Source organism: Chenopodium quinoa, unplaced genomic scaffold (assembly GCF_001683475.1).
Source record: "Chenopodium quinoa cultivar QQ74 unplaced genomic scaffold, ASM168347v1, whole genome shotgun sequence".
Lineage (NCBI taxonomy): Eukaryota > Viridiplantae > Streptophyta > Magnoliopsida > Caryophyllales > Amaranthaceae > Chenopodium > Chenopodium quinoa.
The window spans coordinates 997,846-1,014,492 of NW_018742393.1; the positions used below are offsets into that span (position 1 = coordinate 997,846).

Here is a 16,647-nt window from a genome sequence, read left to right on the forward strand (position 1 = left end):
TATACTTATAAAATCAATGTGAATTTGTTTATAATATGATGCCTAAATATGAAATGATGAAGTCTCGACTTTATATAAAACTTGTTAACCAGCAAAAGGTTAGCAAATACTATCAAATTTCAAACCAAAACCATTTAACTGCCCAAATCCAAATGACTCGATAAACAATCGATTTTTTGAAACCGAAAACCGACCCGAATCGTAATTTAGTAAACTCGAAATGGAATCGATCCGAATAACGTTAAACCGCAGAAGAACCGAACTAGTTATAAATTGAACCAAAAAAGAACCGGATCAGTTATAAACTGAACCGAAAAAAACCGAACCAGTTATAAACCGAATCAAAAAAGAACCGAACTGTTTCCAACCCGAAACCGCTTCCAACCCGAAACTGTTTGAATCGGGATAAAAACTGTTTACACCGAACCATTAACAAACCGCAACCCGTTTGCATCGAACCGTTTACTACCCGGACTGTTTACAATCCGAACCGAATTAAAACCGATCTAGATTAAACCGAAACCGAATCGAACCGATAAATATTTAAACTGAACTGAAACCGACCCGCGAGACACTTAAACCGATTTCAAACCGACCCGATTTAATACCGAACCGATTTCAAACCGAACCAAACTCGAACTGTCAAACCGTTTGACAGAATGAATTATAAGCAATAAAACCCAAATTCACTGCTCTAATCAGTCATTCCTGTTTGGGCAAGCTGCATATTCGTACAACAAAGGCAGCAACTTCTTTAGAAAGATTCAGAGTACACTAGGTGAGAGAGAGAAGAGTAAATGGCGGTCTTTAATTTTTTTTGAGAGGGAATTGAATGCAGAAGAACGAATTTAGGTGTGAATTATGTTAACTACAATTAACAATAACGCGTCAGCAAGTTACTAACCTCTTTGATAGGTTGCCAGTCATCATGGACCAATATAAGAAGAAAGGTGAAAAAGTTGAGATTATTCTAAGTTAAATTAAAGTTGGGACTGTTTTAAAAATATCGCTTAAAGGTTAAATTATTATTTTCCAATTTTCCTATAACAATTCATACACTTTTGATTATTCATTATTATATGGACTAAGAACATCAAACAAGAATTATTCATTATTATAACTAATTAATTTTCTGTTGTTGCTCAATCAAGAATGTTCTGTTGGTTGCTCAAAGTATCAAAAAATAAAAAAATAAGTACATAGTATATACTATCCACTATATTTAGGATATTATTATAATTATTGTGTATATCATGGCACACAATAATAATTATATCCTATCCCTAATACACTACTACCACTAGCTACATGAATTTGTCCACCTGCCCCCACAATTGATACATCAAGATCTAAAATCTCGGAAATTTTCCAACAAAGTAGGTAATTTTCCTCGTAATTGTCTAACTTTGAGATTCCACTCTCTCGTGTTATGCTCATAATCCCACATATACGTTGTTAACAGACCAACTTTGTTCTCCCATTGAAATATAAAATAACGAAACCAATTATCGCAATCAGGAAGTTCGTTTTTGGCATTGTTAATTACCCTCCAAAACCGTTATCAACATAGATGACTGTATAGTAGTCATAATCTTGATTATCGGCATTTTCTTCTTGATACAAATAATAAGTGCACCCAGGATTTAGAGAAAGCCAATAGCGTGGAAAATTTGTGTCAATGACCGTCGAAACAACTAATAATGTAGGCGTTCTCCAAACGTTTTCGTCGTACGAATAAACCGAAACAAGTGCCGCTTTTCTTGGCTCAGTAAAGAATACCGCTGCAATCATATAGACAACACCATTTGATCCCAAAATGTAATTAATACCTCGCTTCTTCTCATCACACGATGGTGTCAACTAGCAACTATAGACCTAATTCAAAATGGAAACTTGAATTCCCTTCCTTCTCTTCTATCATTTTGTTAATATTGTTCAATGCCAAATGGGATTAATCTAACATATTGAAGGGAGCGAATTTTGTTGCTCACCATCTTGTTAGATTAATTCCGTTTGGCATCGAATAATATACTCTCTGATGCTATGTCTCTTGATTAATATATTTGTTTGGTGTTTCTTAAAAAATAAAGAAATTGCATGATAGCATCGAGACAATGGGTAAGGTTCCGAAATCTAAAATGGTTTATGTGAATCTAGATTGGCCATTAGTGTTATAAATTTTCTCTAATTTAGCTATATTTTAATAATTCTAGCTCACATATTCAACCTGAAATAGATTAATCACGATTAAATAACATACCCTTACCACCACACCATCCTACCCTAACCCTCACCACCACGACACCACCGCCACGTTCACCACCCTCCTACCTAACCCCCACTTCAGAAAACACCTAGCCACAACCTTACCATCCCTCCCTTGAACAACTCGGCCACATCTCCCCCATCCCCAAAACGGCAAAACCCTAGAAATTCTCTTCCCTCCCAATAGAAAATATTTACTTAAAATTTTCAACATCAAGTATACTTCGTAGTCCATATCAACCGACGTGTATATTATGAGTATCATTTTATGTATTTCTAGCCAAATCAACTATTTAACTGAGTATATACTAGGTAGTAAATTATTGGTACATATTTCGAAAACATAAGAATTAGTGTAAATGCAAATTCTTGGCTGCATTATTGTTAATTTAAAATTGTAAATAATTTTAACCAAATCCCCGTAAAAAAAAAAAAAAAAAAAAAAAAAAAAAAAAAAGAAAAAAAGAAAAGAAAAAAAAAAGCCAAATCATTCTCATCAGTCCACCCTATGTGCTTCTCATGGCCCATAGAAAAACAGTGTCTTCCTAATTTACACAATCACATTAATCAATTTGTTCTTTCCAAACTAGAATAGTTGACTTTGGTCACATTCACATTGTTAAAACATAACATGCTACTACACTTCAAAGGTATATATATATATCGTTCACACGAGTTCATAACCAAAAAACAAAATATTTTTGGTAGGTCAAACCCCCCAACTTCAATTGACTATGTGCATCCTTAATCAACTAGAGTAACTTCTTAAATAAAATTTTAATCATCAAAAGTGCTTAATTTTCCTAGTTGACCCGTTTAATTAAATTATTAAAAGGTTCATATAATAATAAGAAAATATATAGTGGCTATGACATCAATTTCTTATCTAAAAGTTAAAAGTCAGAATATGATAATTATTGTTTCAGGTAAAAATAATGGGACTTTCGGTAAGGTCCTATTCTGTGGGCTGAAGGCTGATCTCGGTCCAAGTGATGACTAGCCCGAGGGTTTCCTGCACAGCAAACACACGTGAACTGGCCTCGGGGGTGTGCCGAGGAAAGCCCCTCCGATGCCAAAGTCAGTACAGTGTTTAGAAAGAGAAAGTTATGCAAGAGTATTAATTGCTTGAGGCTTAATGTGTATATGTGTAGAGAGAGAGAATTGAAGTCTTTTATACCTTTTCTCAAATAGATGAGTGGGCCGTGAATCAAGTGGGCTTGCCACATTGAACGGGTCTTAGCTGACTTGACATGGTTTGAAGAATTGAACCTTAGCCTTGGGCTTTATAATTAAGTCATTTATGGACCGGCCCAATTAAAATAAATTGGACCCAAATAATTATGTTCCTAAATTGACAGAAAATGCATGCGTATAGTTGAAGCTTCAAAAACAAGGGAAGACTTGGCAACGGATGAATGGGTTTTACCGTACCAAAGGTCAAATTTCATGATATCAAATTAAGGTATTAACCACACCGTAATATATACGTTAAATACTAGAATGACTTTTGGATAAAGTAAATTAAGTACTTGCCTTCACTTCGTTACTGCGTCAATATAAACGGTCTTCTTAATCAATTGCTTCCATTATATTGGCCAAAACCTCCTTAATGTGGGGGCCTCTTTCATTTCTACTACACCATTAAAGTTAACTATAATTTTTTTTATTATTTATTTATTTATTTATTTTTATTATTATTATTATAATTATCAAAAACCTACAAAGTCAAACGATTTACAAGAAATTAGTTGGGAGCCGAGATACAATCTGGGCCCCCATCCCTCTAGCTATAGCGAACCCAATCCTGTTGAAGATGTGAGCAGCCGCACGAGCACCAATATCCTGAGTGCTAACGAATGCCTGAACCCGTTTCAGCAATGCAATAGCATTATTATTATTATTATTATTATTATTATTATTATTATTATTATTATTATTATTATTATTATTATTATTATTATTATTATTATTATATGTCTCAAATTACTTAGAATTTTAGAAATGTTAAATGCTAGTTTAATTTGGTGCGAGTACAAAATTATATGGGTTTGTTTGTGCAATTGTGCATATTATTACTTACACAAATGACATACATATCTAATGAATTCATAGCCATTACTAAAATACTTCGTAACTACACAGTGGGTCAGTGTGTATGATAAGTCTTAGCTTCAACGAGTTTAAACAAATATGCAGGTATACCGTATACGTCATATAAAAGCCAAACCTCATACAAGCATAAAAGCATATAAGGGTTCATGGGACTCATTTGATAGATTTCACTGATTCCCTTATCTCCCCCCTTCAATTCTTCTTACCATTAAAAAAATAAAAATAAAAGTTAAGGGTTCCATCATACTTCATAAGTATAATAACTAATAAGAGGAGTATCTTAGAGAAGTCCTAATCACTAGGGCCTACGTATTTTAGTTTAAAGTAAATAGGATGTTAAATTGTAAATATCATTATTGTATACTTTGTATATGATGAACTATGATACAAAATAAATATACAGATCATGCATAAAAATTATACCATTATCACGAGGTATAATATTACTAATGAGACAACATATACTTTAACAATATATACTCCATATTATATTCCTACATAGTGGTAAGCAAAAGGAAAAGAAATAAAATTGTAATCCTTATAAATACTTTTAGGAAAATTGGCTTAAAATAATACTAACTATTCACGATGTGTGCAAAATAATACGAACTCAACTATTTGCTATTACGATACCACCTTTTGTACTATATGCGTAAATTAGTACGCCGGTCACCGAAAAAGTATTTCGAGAAATATTTAATCTATATTTATCATTATTTTATTTTTATTAATCAATTTTATGTTTTCTTTTCAAAATATAATGTTATGTTAACAATTCTCCTTCCCTTTTTTAGGCTTTATTTTTTTTTTTATTTTTTTTTTCCAATTGTCAATATGTGTTTAACATTTTTTTTTTTTCAAAATACCTGTAGTAATTTCTACTATCACACAATAGTATATAGGGTATTTAAATGCATTATTATATTGATATAATTAGTTTCAAAAACCCAATCCCCAAATTCACCAACCCAAATAATGTGGGAAATTTTTGGATTTTTTTTTAAAAAATTAAAACTATTTATATCAAAATAATAATGCATTTAAATACCCTATTTACTATTGTGTGGTAGTAAAAATTACTACAGGTATTTTGAAACAAAAATATTTAAAACTATTAATTTGGATTGTACTATAAAGGAAATTATTAACATAATATGTATTTTGAAAAGAAAACAGAAAATTAATAACAAAAATAAACAATTATAATAAATATAGACGGAATATTCCTTGCGATACTTTTCCGGTAATCGACGCATATAGTACAAAAGGTGGTACTGCTAATAGCAAACAGTAAAGTTCATGTTATTTTGCACACACCGATGATAGTTAGTATTATTTTAAGCCAATTTTATCAAACCATTTGAAATTATCAGTTTATCACTTTGTCCTCTTATGTATAGACATTTACCTCGATATTCTCACCGAATAAAAATATACTACATACCTCGATCTATTCCGATCCACAATAGATGCATTGTATGTTTTGACTTTTACACTTTCTAATTCACCAATTTAATTGACCATGAATTTTTGAACGGAGTATATAATACGGAGTAATTGATAAAAAGAAAAAAAAAATTATATTTTTTAAATATATTTTAAGACCAATCTAATACGGAGTAATACTTTACATATATATAACGTAAAAATTATAGTACTCCACTGATAAATATTATACAAGTTAAAACATCCTATTTATTGTGAAACGAAGGTAATATATTTGTTATATTCTTCGTGTCTCCTATATGAGATAAACTCGCATTTGAGTTTCTTGTCAACAAACCCCTATAATTGTAATTATGTTCAATGGTTCTTAAAAAAAGTGGATGGTCTAGTAACTTTAATTATTTCATTTGAATTAAAACCATCCTATCAGATTAAGAAGTAATAAAATTAGCAGAATCATCTATGGACAAATTTCCAATCATCCTCACAAACTAAATAGGGTCGGCATCATTTTATTATTGACCAAAACAAAAATGGAAAACTCCAACTCCATTATAAGTACATTATTTATTTTTTTTATTGTTATTTTAGGGAACATTTTTACTATGATCATATCAATCAGTCAACCATGAATAGTTGGTCGAGAGAGATTGTGAAAATCATAGGTGTTAACTAAAAATAAAATGAGACAAATTTAAAGAGATGGGCAAAGATAGTATATTGATTAGTGATTAGTGATTAGTTAATTAAATATGCCAATTAATTAATAAATCTCCAATCAAAAAATTAAAATGGTTTGATTATTGATTAACGAATGGGGACCATTCACTACACTTTTGATTGTAACTAATTTTTGGATTGGTCATTTTCCCCCTTTATAATTAGCCACCTTAGTTATATTAATTGTGGTGGATTTGCAATCACAATTGACAATAATCACATCATTGCCATTTGTCTAAACTACATTGCTCCACCCCCTCTACCCTCAACGCTAATATTGCCAAAAAGCTATGCATTATGATTAATAATTTTGGTTGTTTGAATATAACCATGTTTTCATGATGGTTTATGCATAATTAATTAACGTGTCAATTTTTTTTAGAATTAAATAATCAATTAATAATTAAAGAAGTGATTAGTGCATGTTTAGAATTTTAAAATTAAATTATCAAGTGTGCCGTGTACTTGTGGATTGTTATTAATTTTAGGATTAGTGGCTTATTGCACATGAAATCGTTGGTGCATTTATTTGCTATGTTAAACTTACATATATTTATACTCATTGTTCTTTCCTTTGTTGAACAGAAGAATTTAATAAAGTGAAGCAATAAACAAAGATAATTTTATTATGATGAGAATACGTGTTGTGTGGATTTGTGTTATTAGTGGAATATGATTAATAAGATTATTACATAAAGAAGGGGAATTTTGTTACGCTTAGTTTGGCTTTTTTAAGATTTTTAATTTTTTTTTTCGTATTTGTACATGCTAGATTATCAAATAAAATTATAGGAGTAAATGTCAAGTGTGTTTTTTGTATTGATTTTAAAAATCGAGCACTAAAATTAAAGTCGGTACGTGTCAATTAAGCATTTTTCAAAGGATAATAAACAAATATCCCCAACAAAAAAAATACTAAATATATTAAGATCCAAGAGTACACATCGATAAAAAAAAACATCAATATATCAAGGGTGCTGATATTACCAAGGCAAAAAAGCCACTTTCAAGACAAATTATCTACCCATTGCCCGTAATCTTTGAGAATCTAAACATGTCAAACTTATTAATTCAATAAAATACTTTATAATATTTTGTTGCCTATAATATTAGTAGTTAAATATTCTAATTAAAATCTTATTAATTTAACTCCAATACGTTTGATACATCTTCAAGGAGCGCTTCACGAGTTTGATATTGTGTACTTAAACATAACATGATAACATGCACCTCTTCTTCCATCACTATATGATTATCCATAATCTGCCAAAGAAATAGGTAAATAATTAAGATGCAATATTTAAATCTCTTTGTCTACTTTACAAGTTTTCTAAACAAATTCTTAAAAATGTCCAACAACTAGATTTTAAGAGTTTGAGAATTGAAGTATCCCACGTATACAGACATAGTGCTATTTTTTATAAAAAAAATAAATTATTAATCTTTATTTTCTTACACCTAAAAAGTAAATATGAAATTTGTTTAATGGCAAATTTAATAATAAAGGTAAAACATCAATATTTTTTAAGTTGACATGAAAACACCTTTACTAATAGTCAATTACAAACAAATTAAGACTTGATAATTAAATGAAATTAATTAATAAACAAATTTAGAGGTAGCTAATACCTGTAAAGCTTTGATAATGATATCTCTCCCAATAAAATGTTACATTTAGTGATTGTAAGAGGATTATATGGATGAGTCTATGATGGTGAATAATTTAATTATGCATTTTTTGACGTGAATAATTAGTAGTTGGAGTTGGAAAGATTTTAGTTGGAATATTTAGCTACTAATATTATAGGCAACAAAATATGACAAAGTATTTTATTGAATTAATAAGTTTGATATATTTGGATACTCAAAGATTACGGGCAAAGGGTAGATAATTTGCCTTGATAATGGCTTTTTATGCCTTGACAATATCAGGGCCTATATTAAACATCACCGTGTAGAGGAAAATGAAATAACAATTTATGAATATAATGTGTAGTGTATCCACTTATACTAATTTTATCTAACAAACAATATATATATATATAAAAAAAAAAGTCAAGACATTAGTTTCAAATCTTTCAATATATATATTATTTCTAAGAAATCAGAGTAATGTTATATGTAGCCCTTTAGCGTTACAAATAAGCATTAAATATCTTTCTGATTACTGTAATAGTTTAGATATGCATTACAAAATTATGCAAATTTGTGTAATTAATGAATATATTCCATTAATATTTTCATCTTTTAACTTCATATACATAGCCCTTAGAGTTATGTTTATAGAATTCCTTTTATTTTTTCTTTTTTTTTTTAAAAAAAAAGAATAAAAATATGTAGTTAGAGATTCGATTGGTATGATTGTCATAGTTAACATTGGCAATCGTACTTAATAGTCAAATTATTGCATGTATACTCTTGGTATCAAACGGTATAAACACCTTTAAAATCAACCTATACTACTGAAAAGTTTTCATCTCAAGTAATATACACACGCAGTATTACTTAAATTATTTTGTAAGACAACCAACCCTTACTCTCCAACGTTGACTAGTTATTTTTTGGTGTTGACCCATCATGTGCCTTTTTTTTTTCAACTATTTCCAACCCTTTTTTCTTATTCTCCTTTAATCTGTTTATAAATTTAGTCAAAAGATTTAATGTTAAAGCTCGACCCGACCTGACCCGATCCACATTTTTATCACTTTGTCCCAAGACTCCAAACTTCTAATTCTTATGGACTTATGGTCCATACTTGTAAGATATGTAATTTTGGAAGTAGGCCCTCCAAATCTGTTAATTACGGAGTACCTTCCAAAACAAAATTAAAAAAAAAAAAAAAAAAACAAACAAACAAACAAAAAAAAAACTATCTATATAAATAGACTCCCGCTGTTTTAACACCCCGCGTCCTCTCATCTCAAACTAAAACCTCTCTTTCTGTCTCTCTCTTTCTCATGGATTTCATCAAACATTGTTCAGTCATTATTATCGGCGCTGGAATCTCCGGTAAAACCACCATTTTCCTTTTTCAACAAAAAAAGTTAAATCATAATAAAAAATGTCTCCATTAATGCTCTGTTTTTCTCAGGTATATCGGCGGCGAAGCAACTCGCCGATAATGGCGTAGAAGATGTCATAATTCTCGAAGCTTCCGATAGAATCGGCGGTCGAATTCGTAAGGAGCAATTCGCCGGAGTTCCGGTCGAACTCGGCGCCGGTTGGATCGCCGGCGTCGGCGGTAAACAGTCCAACCCGGTTTGGGAACTTGCTAATCGGGCCGGGTTACGTACTTGCTTCTCTGATTATAGTAACGCTCGCTATAATATATATGACCGAGGGTTCGATTTTTCTCTCTTTAATTTTACTTTAAATTATTAAAATAGAAAGAAATTTAGAGATGAAATTCATAGAATTTTTAAGAATTTTGTGGTATGTTTGAAAATTTGGCAGTGGAAAGATATTTCCGAGTAAATTTGCAGCTGATTTGTATAAAAAAGCGGTTGACTCGGCAATTCAGCAACTCAAGGATGAAGTTGATAACACCAAAGAGCCTCCCAAGTAATTTCGGAGTAAAACTTTTTTTTTTTTTTTTTAATTTAATTAATTTTTGCGCATATTATTTTGTTATATATACGGAGTAGTAATTTTGGAGTAATTTCGGAATTATATTAATTTTTTTTCTTTCAAATATCTAATCCTGTAAATTTGCAGTTTGCCGAAAACACCTATTGAATTGGCAATTGATTTTATCCTCCATGATTTTGAAATGGCCGGTGAGTTATATATTTACTCGTATTTTATTTACTTTTATTTTTATTCTAACTTTGGGGTAAATTGTAATATTGTGCAAGTAGACACGATTTCTATTGTGCAACGGGATATAATGAAACTCCAAGGCTATTCTTTAGGGTTTTAATAATATTGTGCAAGTAGACATGAATCACATGATTTCTATTGTGCACCGGGACATACGGAAACTCCAACCCTATTCTTTGGGGTTGTAAATTGTAATATTGTGCAAGTAGACACAATGTCTATTGTGCACGGGGACATATTGTAAACACGGATTCTATTTGAAAAGCTTTAAAATGTGCAAAATATGACCATGAATAGAATGTTTTTTTAATCATACCGTATGCATTCATACTACACTCGAGTGTAATAACATATGTGACTGGTGTAGGAGATGCTCTATTAGTAATTATACAACCACATCTCATCTTTTTATTGTGCACCACTTTATTATTTTGATATGACAAATTGAACTTAATTATGATTTCACGAATTCAAGGTAAAATAAAGGTAGCTTATTTTAATGATATTTAGCATAATTGATTGAGGAAAAGTGAGGTTAATATAATATGGGGTGTTGTTAATTGCAGAGGTGGAACCAATATCAACATTTATTGATTTTGGAGAAAGGGAATATCTAGTTGCTGATGAAAGAGGGTACGAGCATTTGTTATACAAATTGGCTGAAACGTTTCTGTTGACTTTTGATGGCGAGATACTGGATAATCGGCTCAAACTCAATACGGTAATTATTTATTGTTTGATTTAAGTAACGAATTCGTTAACTAAAAGTCATACAAAATGATTGTTTTTAATATTTAACACGGTGTTAGTATAATATGATTTACCTTGAATTTTTTAATCTATGTTCGCAAATAAACTTAAAACAAATTTGGTTGATTTGTTTCAACAAGAATAAAGATGATATAGTGAAAGTAGTGTACTTTTGCACGTTTCAATTCTTAGCTGGGAGACGTTGTATGATAATGATACCTTTGTTGAAGTTGTGTTTTTGTTGGTTATCTCTTTTTTTGTTTCTTTCATAAATGGGGAAAGTGATCAATTCAATGAGCAGTTATAGGTTTGTTGTTTTAAGCTGTATGTATCATATGATCCAATTTTATATGCCTGTTATCTCAATCTAAATTGTGTCATGCAGCATCCTTTAGCTTTCAAATTGTAATACGTATCATTTTTGTTTAGAATTGCCTCTGGTTTTGACTTAAATTAGCAAATAGATAAGCCAATTATGATAATGACACAAATGATGATGATGACAACGACAACGACAACGACAATGACAATGAGGGTAATATGATAATCAATATGATTTTGTGACGGATCTTTGCTAATTATGTCTTTATTAGTAAGAATAGTTAAAAAAAAAAACGACAACTTAGCTTGTCTTATTCGGTAATTGAAGCTCATCTTGTTTATGTAGTTTGTATGAGTCATATTTTTTTTTTCTCGTAATGTAGAAAGAGCTATGAAAAAACAATGACATAGATGAAATTCAATCCGATCCAAAGTATATCTTGATTACCATTCCAAAATCTATGATATTGATTTTCGTCATTATTATGTTAATGCATGGGTTAGAAGATCTGATTTGATATCTGAAAATGAAATGTGTTGATGTAGGCTTGGCTGTAGTTAGCTAGCTGGGTTGGTGGTGTGTTTGAGTCTTGACCATCATTTAATTTTGCAGATTTGCACATGCGCACATCAAATTGTGCAATGAATCAATATAATTCCTCCTTTTTCCTATTTTCATGACCCAATCAAACAGAGCCTTGTTTGACCTATCCATATTATGATTCCTAATCATACAGTAATGAATTGTGATGATTTTCTTCTTGACTCTCCTCAGTTGTTATTTGCATCATGGGTCCCACATATCTTGCACTACCTTTATACTGTGCCCATATTTGTATGTTGCAATTTGCAAAAGGTTACAATACTAGCTACCTATTAATATAATGAAATGTCAAATCAGACTTAAAACCATGCAAGTCAATGAATCCTCTGTTTTTTTTTAATAACTTGGTTTAAGGTTATGTTTTGATTTAAACGAGTATGAGATTGCAATACACTACCTTAGGGAACACTCGTTAGAAGCTTAGAACAGTAATACGTTTGATTCTAAGGGTTAACGTTCATTGCACCGTGGTTGAGTATTGTCGCATTTAAAAAAAAAATTCTTATTATGACCAGCTCTTTGATACAGTAAGATCTAACAACACTTTGATAACAGTAGAAGATTGATTGTAGATGCACATGACCTTCTTTAGTATACTGTGCAATTTTAAGGTAACTCAACATTTTAACTTGATGTATTGATTGGAAAGCTTCCACTGACTCAAGGCGGGGTCATTTTTAAAATTTAATAGCTCAAATCATAAAAAAAAAAAAATCATGTAAAAAATTTTGCACTATTGAATATGTGATGATTATTGTGGTGGCGGTCGCTTGAATTCTATGTGCAATGTAATGATGGTATTATTTTATTTTTCTTGGTGGTAAAATTGGTCCTCTAGAATCTAATATTTTTATTCTTATCATCTTAATCAAGCTATTTTTTTTGGAATTAATCATGTACGTATATGGCTTATGGGCAGGTTGTTCGAGAAATTCAAAACTCGAGGAGCGGCATTACGGTAAAAACGGAGGATGGTTCCATCTACGAGGCTAGTTACGTAGTTTTGTCTGTTAGCATTGGCGTACTCCAAAGTGATCTTATTTCTTTTCGGCCTCCTTTACCTGTACGTATCCTCTCTATTCTTGTGTACACGTATAGTATACTCCATACTCTGTATTGTACTCTGATTTTATGCATATGTACTCCATGTATTGCACATTGGTGAACCACAGGATGTGTTATGTAATTCATGTTTTTTCCGAGATCTTATATGTTTGCCTCCAATGTGATTCTAATGAACATGTACGGTTTATTTTATACATCTTCGGTTCATGGCTTCAATTTATAATGCATCTTCGGTTCATGGCTTCATGCAACCGGTACCATCCTATTGGGATTAAGGCTTTGACATTGTTGTTGTGGTAGGAAGTATATAATGCTTTACATCTATAGTTGTATGTATAGTACCACCCAACTTATGGAAATAACCACTGATAGTATTATTACTGCTAGGATACATGGTCCACAATAGGCTAAGTCCCTGGCTAAGCTGCCCTCTGCTGTGGACTTGCATAGTTTCTGACATTTGATTCCTAAGTCTTTCAGATCTTACAAGTGAACTACCAAGTATGAGTTAATCAAATACGGAGTTCTAAATAGCAGTCACGGTTGTGTCAACGTGCATTCAGCAGCTTTCTGTGGTTTTTTCAAAGTTTTGTCTGGCCTTTTAGCAACCCACAACCTGAAAGAATAGCCATGACTACCTTATACGGCTGATTTTAATTAATGATCATTGCAGTCCATCACCACATAGAAAATGTATTAACTTTAAAGTTCATATAGATTTATGATATGAGGGAAAAGAAATTTTGGTGGGTGCAACGAACTAGTATTAATAATTGGACCACTCTCAAAAGCTAAATATTATCTTGTTGGTAAACTTGCAGGCATTCTGGCCTGCCCTGTGGACCCATAAATCTGTGAGATAGGTACAGCTATCTCACTATAGTACATGAGAATTTCACATAATGTCATTTTCAGATTGAGAAATAGGAGTCTGAATTATAAGTTTCATTATTTTAGTGATTAATGGCCTAAAATTTAGTTCGAGATTGTGAAATGCTGTAACAGAAAAACGGTCATGTAGTCATTTCCTTATTATTTCATTGGCGTTGTGGTGTATTTCTCTTATATATTGACTTTTTCCGTGTCTGAAACAGAGGTGGAAGACAGAAGCCATAGAGAAATGTGATGTAATGGTATATACAAAAATCTTCCTCAAGTTTCCATCTAAGTTTTGGCCTTCTGGGGTGGAGAAAGAGTTCTTCATCTATGCACATGACAGGAGAGGCTACTACACATTCTGGCAGGTGTGTTTGAGGCTTCATGTATCTAGCTAGTGAATTTTCTTTCTTCTATCTTTTTCGCCTAGGCATTATAAAATTTTCCATAAAGTGGTGTGTTGGTGGCCTTGGTGCGCTCTTCATTTTTCCCTTTTCATAATGAAATCTTTTAAGATCATCTTTTATTTAGTAACAAAGAGATTAACAAGGTGGATTAGTGGGGTCTTTTGATGAACTTTAAGTTTTTTATGGATTCATATGCCATGAAAAAGGATTGATCTGAGCGGTTTGGTTTCGTGGAATGACTGAATGCGCACTCTTTGATTCCATTTGATGATTTGGATAGAGATCCACCATCATTAAACGTTATTTTACTGGCTCCTGATGTGAGGAATCTTCTCATCAAATCACAAACTGACTCACACATTAAACAAGAAAATAAAAAAGTTTTACAACATAACTTAAGTTGGAGTCTGCCACAAATTACGGCATGACTTTTGGTGTTTTATATATCAGCCAAACACTTTTAACGATGTAGATTGTGATGCTGAGAGAAGTACTAAGTGTTTAATTTTATTTTTTTAGCTTTTGGTGTTCTCCTATCGTATAGTACAGTGCGCTGCTCTGGCTTGTGTGTACCATGCCCCCGTTCTATACTTGGCAATTTGTTTCTTGATATAGGTGGCAAGGTTAATTGTGTGCTTTGGAAGTCAATCCATGGTTTTTATATTATAGACCAATGATCATAATATTGGGGAACAAAGTTGTTGAACTTAACTAAACACGTACGTAAGATTGAAATGTTTACATATTTAACTAGTTTATGTGGCTTCCTGTGGACAATTTGAATGATATTGCCTGTGCCTATCATTTTCATTCGTGGTGTCGAAGTTTATTGCTGCATGATAAAACACCAAGATTCTGACTATTCTTTGCTCATTATAGTTTATCTGTTTCAAATGTTCTGAGTCTTTTCAAATCTGACCTGAGCTAGTTGCTTATGTATTATTGCCTTGTCAACAGCACATGGATAATGCCTATCCAGGATCTAATATACTTGTTGTAACATTAACAAATGACGAGTCTAAACGTGTTGAGGCTCAATCCAACCAAGAGACTCTCAGAGAAGCCATGGAAGTTCTGAAAGATATGTTCGGCCCTGACATACCAGATGCTACAGACATACTTGTCCCCCGCTGGTGGAATAACCGTTTTCAGAGGGGCAGCTATAGCAACTACCCCATTATTTCCAACAATAAGGTTGCACGAGACCTTAAGGTACTTGAATTCTCATGGACAGATTGACTGCACTTCCTGTTGTATTCTGCATTAAGCCTTCTTAAGGTGACATTATAATTGAACATAACGAATGCTATCTCCTTTGATTCACGATTTGTCATGTAACTGTTGAGCAAATTAGCTTATTCACTGTTTTTTTTGGCTCAGGATCCAGTAGGACGCATCTTTTTCTCAGGAGAGCATACAAGTGAGAGGTTTAACGGCTACGTTCATGGAGGATATCTCGCAGGTAAATGCTGTTAAATTTGATATCATGATCCTATTGATGCAGCATTCTATAATGTGGGTGTCTAATTAAAACATATATAATCAGGTATTGACAGTGCAAACGCTTTGTTGGAAGAAATGATGACAGAAAAGGGAAGAAAAACCGACAGTAGCCAACCTTTTCTATTGGAACCCTTGCTTGCATTAACAGGATCACTGACATTACCTCAAGCTGAGAAAGTATCAAACCTTCATAAATACGAGCTACCTAGGCAAATCTTCCTCGGCAGTAACCTAGGAATGCCAGAAGCCATCTTATGACTAAATGGATCAGTCACTGGTGAACAATTAGTTGGATATAAGTGGTGCACCGGCCAAGATGAACAGCAGGGCAGGCTCAGGTGCACGGCCAGCACGGGGCATACGAGTCCACAATGTGGTTTGTCCCATATAACTAAAAGCCTAAAACTAAATAACAGTGACACAGGTGGGGGAGCTGCGCGCATTGGCTGGCGTAGTTGATGTATAATTATGGAAAGTCTAATTTGACAAGTCAAATAGTATATGATTCAGATTTGGTGATACCTAAATAGGAGAAAAGATATTGATTAAAGTGATGAAGCGGATTTTGGGTAGAGTTTAGTAGTTTTGGATTATGTACGTGGTTATCCGATAGTAACTTTCTTGTTGTTTGAACTCTTTAAGATTAATATTGTTAAGACAAAAATTACATTGGCATTCTAATTTATTGTTATTTGTTTAAAAAACCAAATAAATCAATGGACCTCCTCACCATTGTCCCATCGGTATATCCACTGCATT

The 16,647-nt window shown here is 32.2% G+C and overlaps 1 protein-coding gene across 2 annotated transcripts; it reads left to right on the forward strand.

Moving 5' to 3' along the window:
* The first annotated feature begins 8,777 nt into the window (after positions 1-8,777).
* On the forward strand, positions 8,778-16,618 carry LOC110702814 (polyamine oxidase 1-like). 2 transcript variants are annotated; one of them, XM_021880561.1, is made up of 10 exons: positions 8,788-9,552; positions 9,635-9,884; positions 9,997-10,104; positions 10,258-10,319; positions 10,929-11,083; positions 12,957-13,100; positions 14,197-14,346; positions 15,343-15,597; positions 15,766-15,847; positions 15,932-16,618. In XM_021880561.1, the coding sequence occupies exons 1-10, from the start codon at positions 9,501-9,503 to the stop codon at positions 16,144-16,146; spliced, it is 1,473 nt and encodes a 490-aa protein (XP_021736253.1). In that variant the 5' UTR covers positions 8,788-9,500; the 3' UTR covers positions 16,147-16,618. The 2 variants fall into 2 exon arrangements, with proteins under 2 accessions (XP_021736258.1, XP_021736253.1); XM_021880566.1 differs by lacking the exon at positions 15,932-16,618 and having other exon boundaries at positions 8,778-9,552; positions 15,343-15,663.
* Positions 16,619-16,647: the final 29 nt, after the last annotated feature.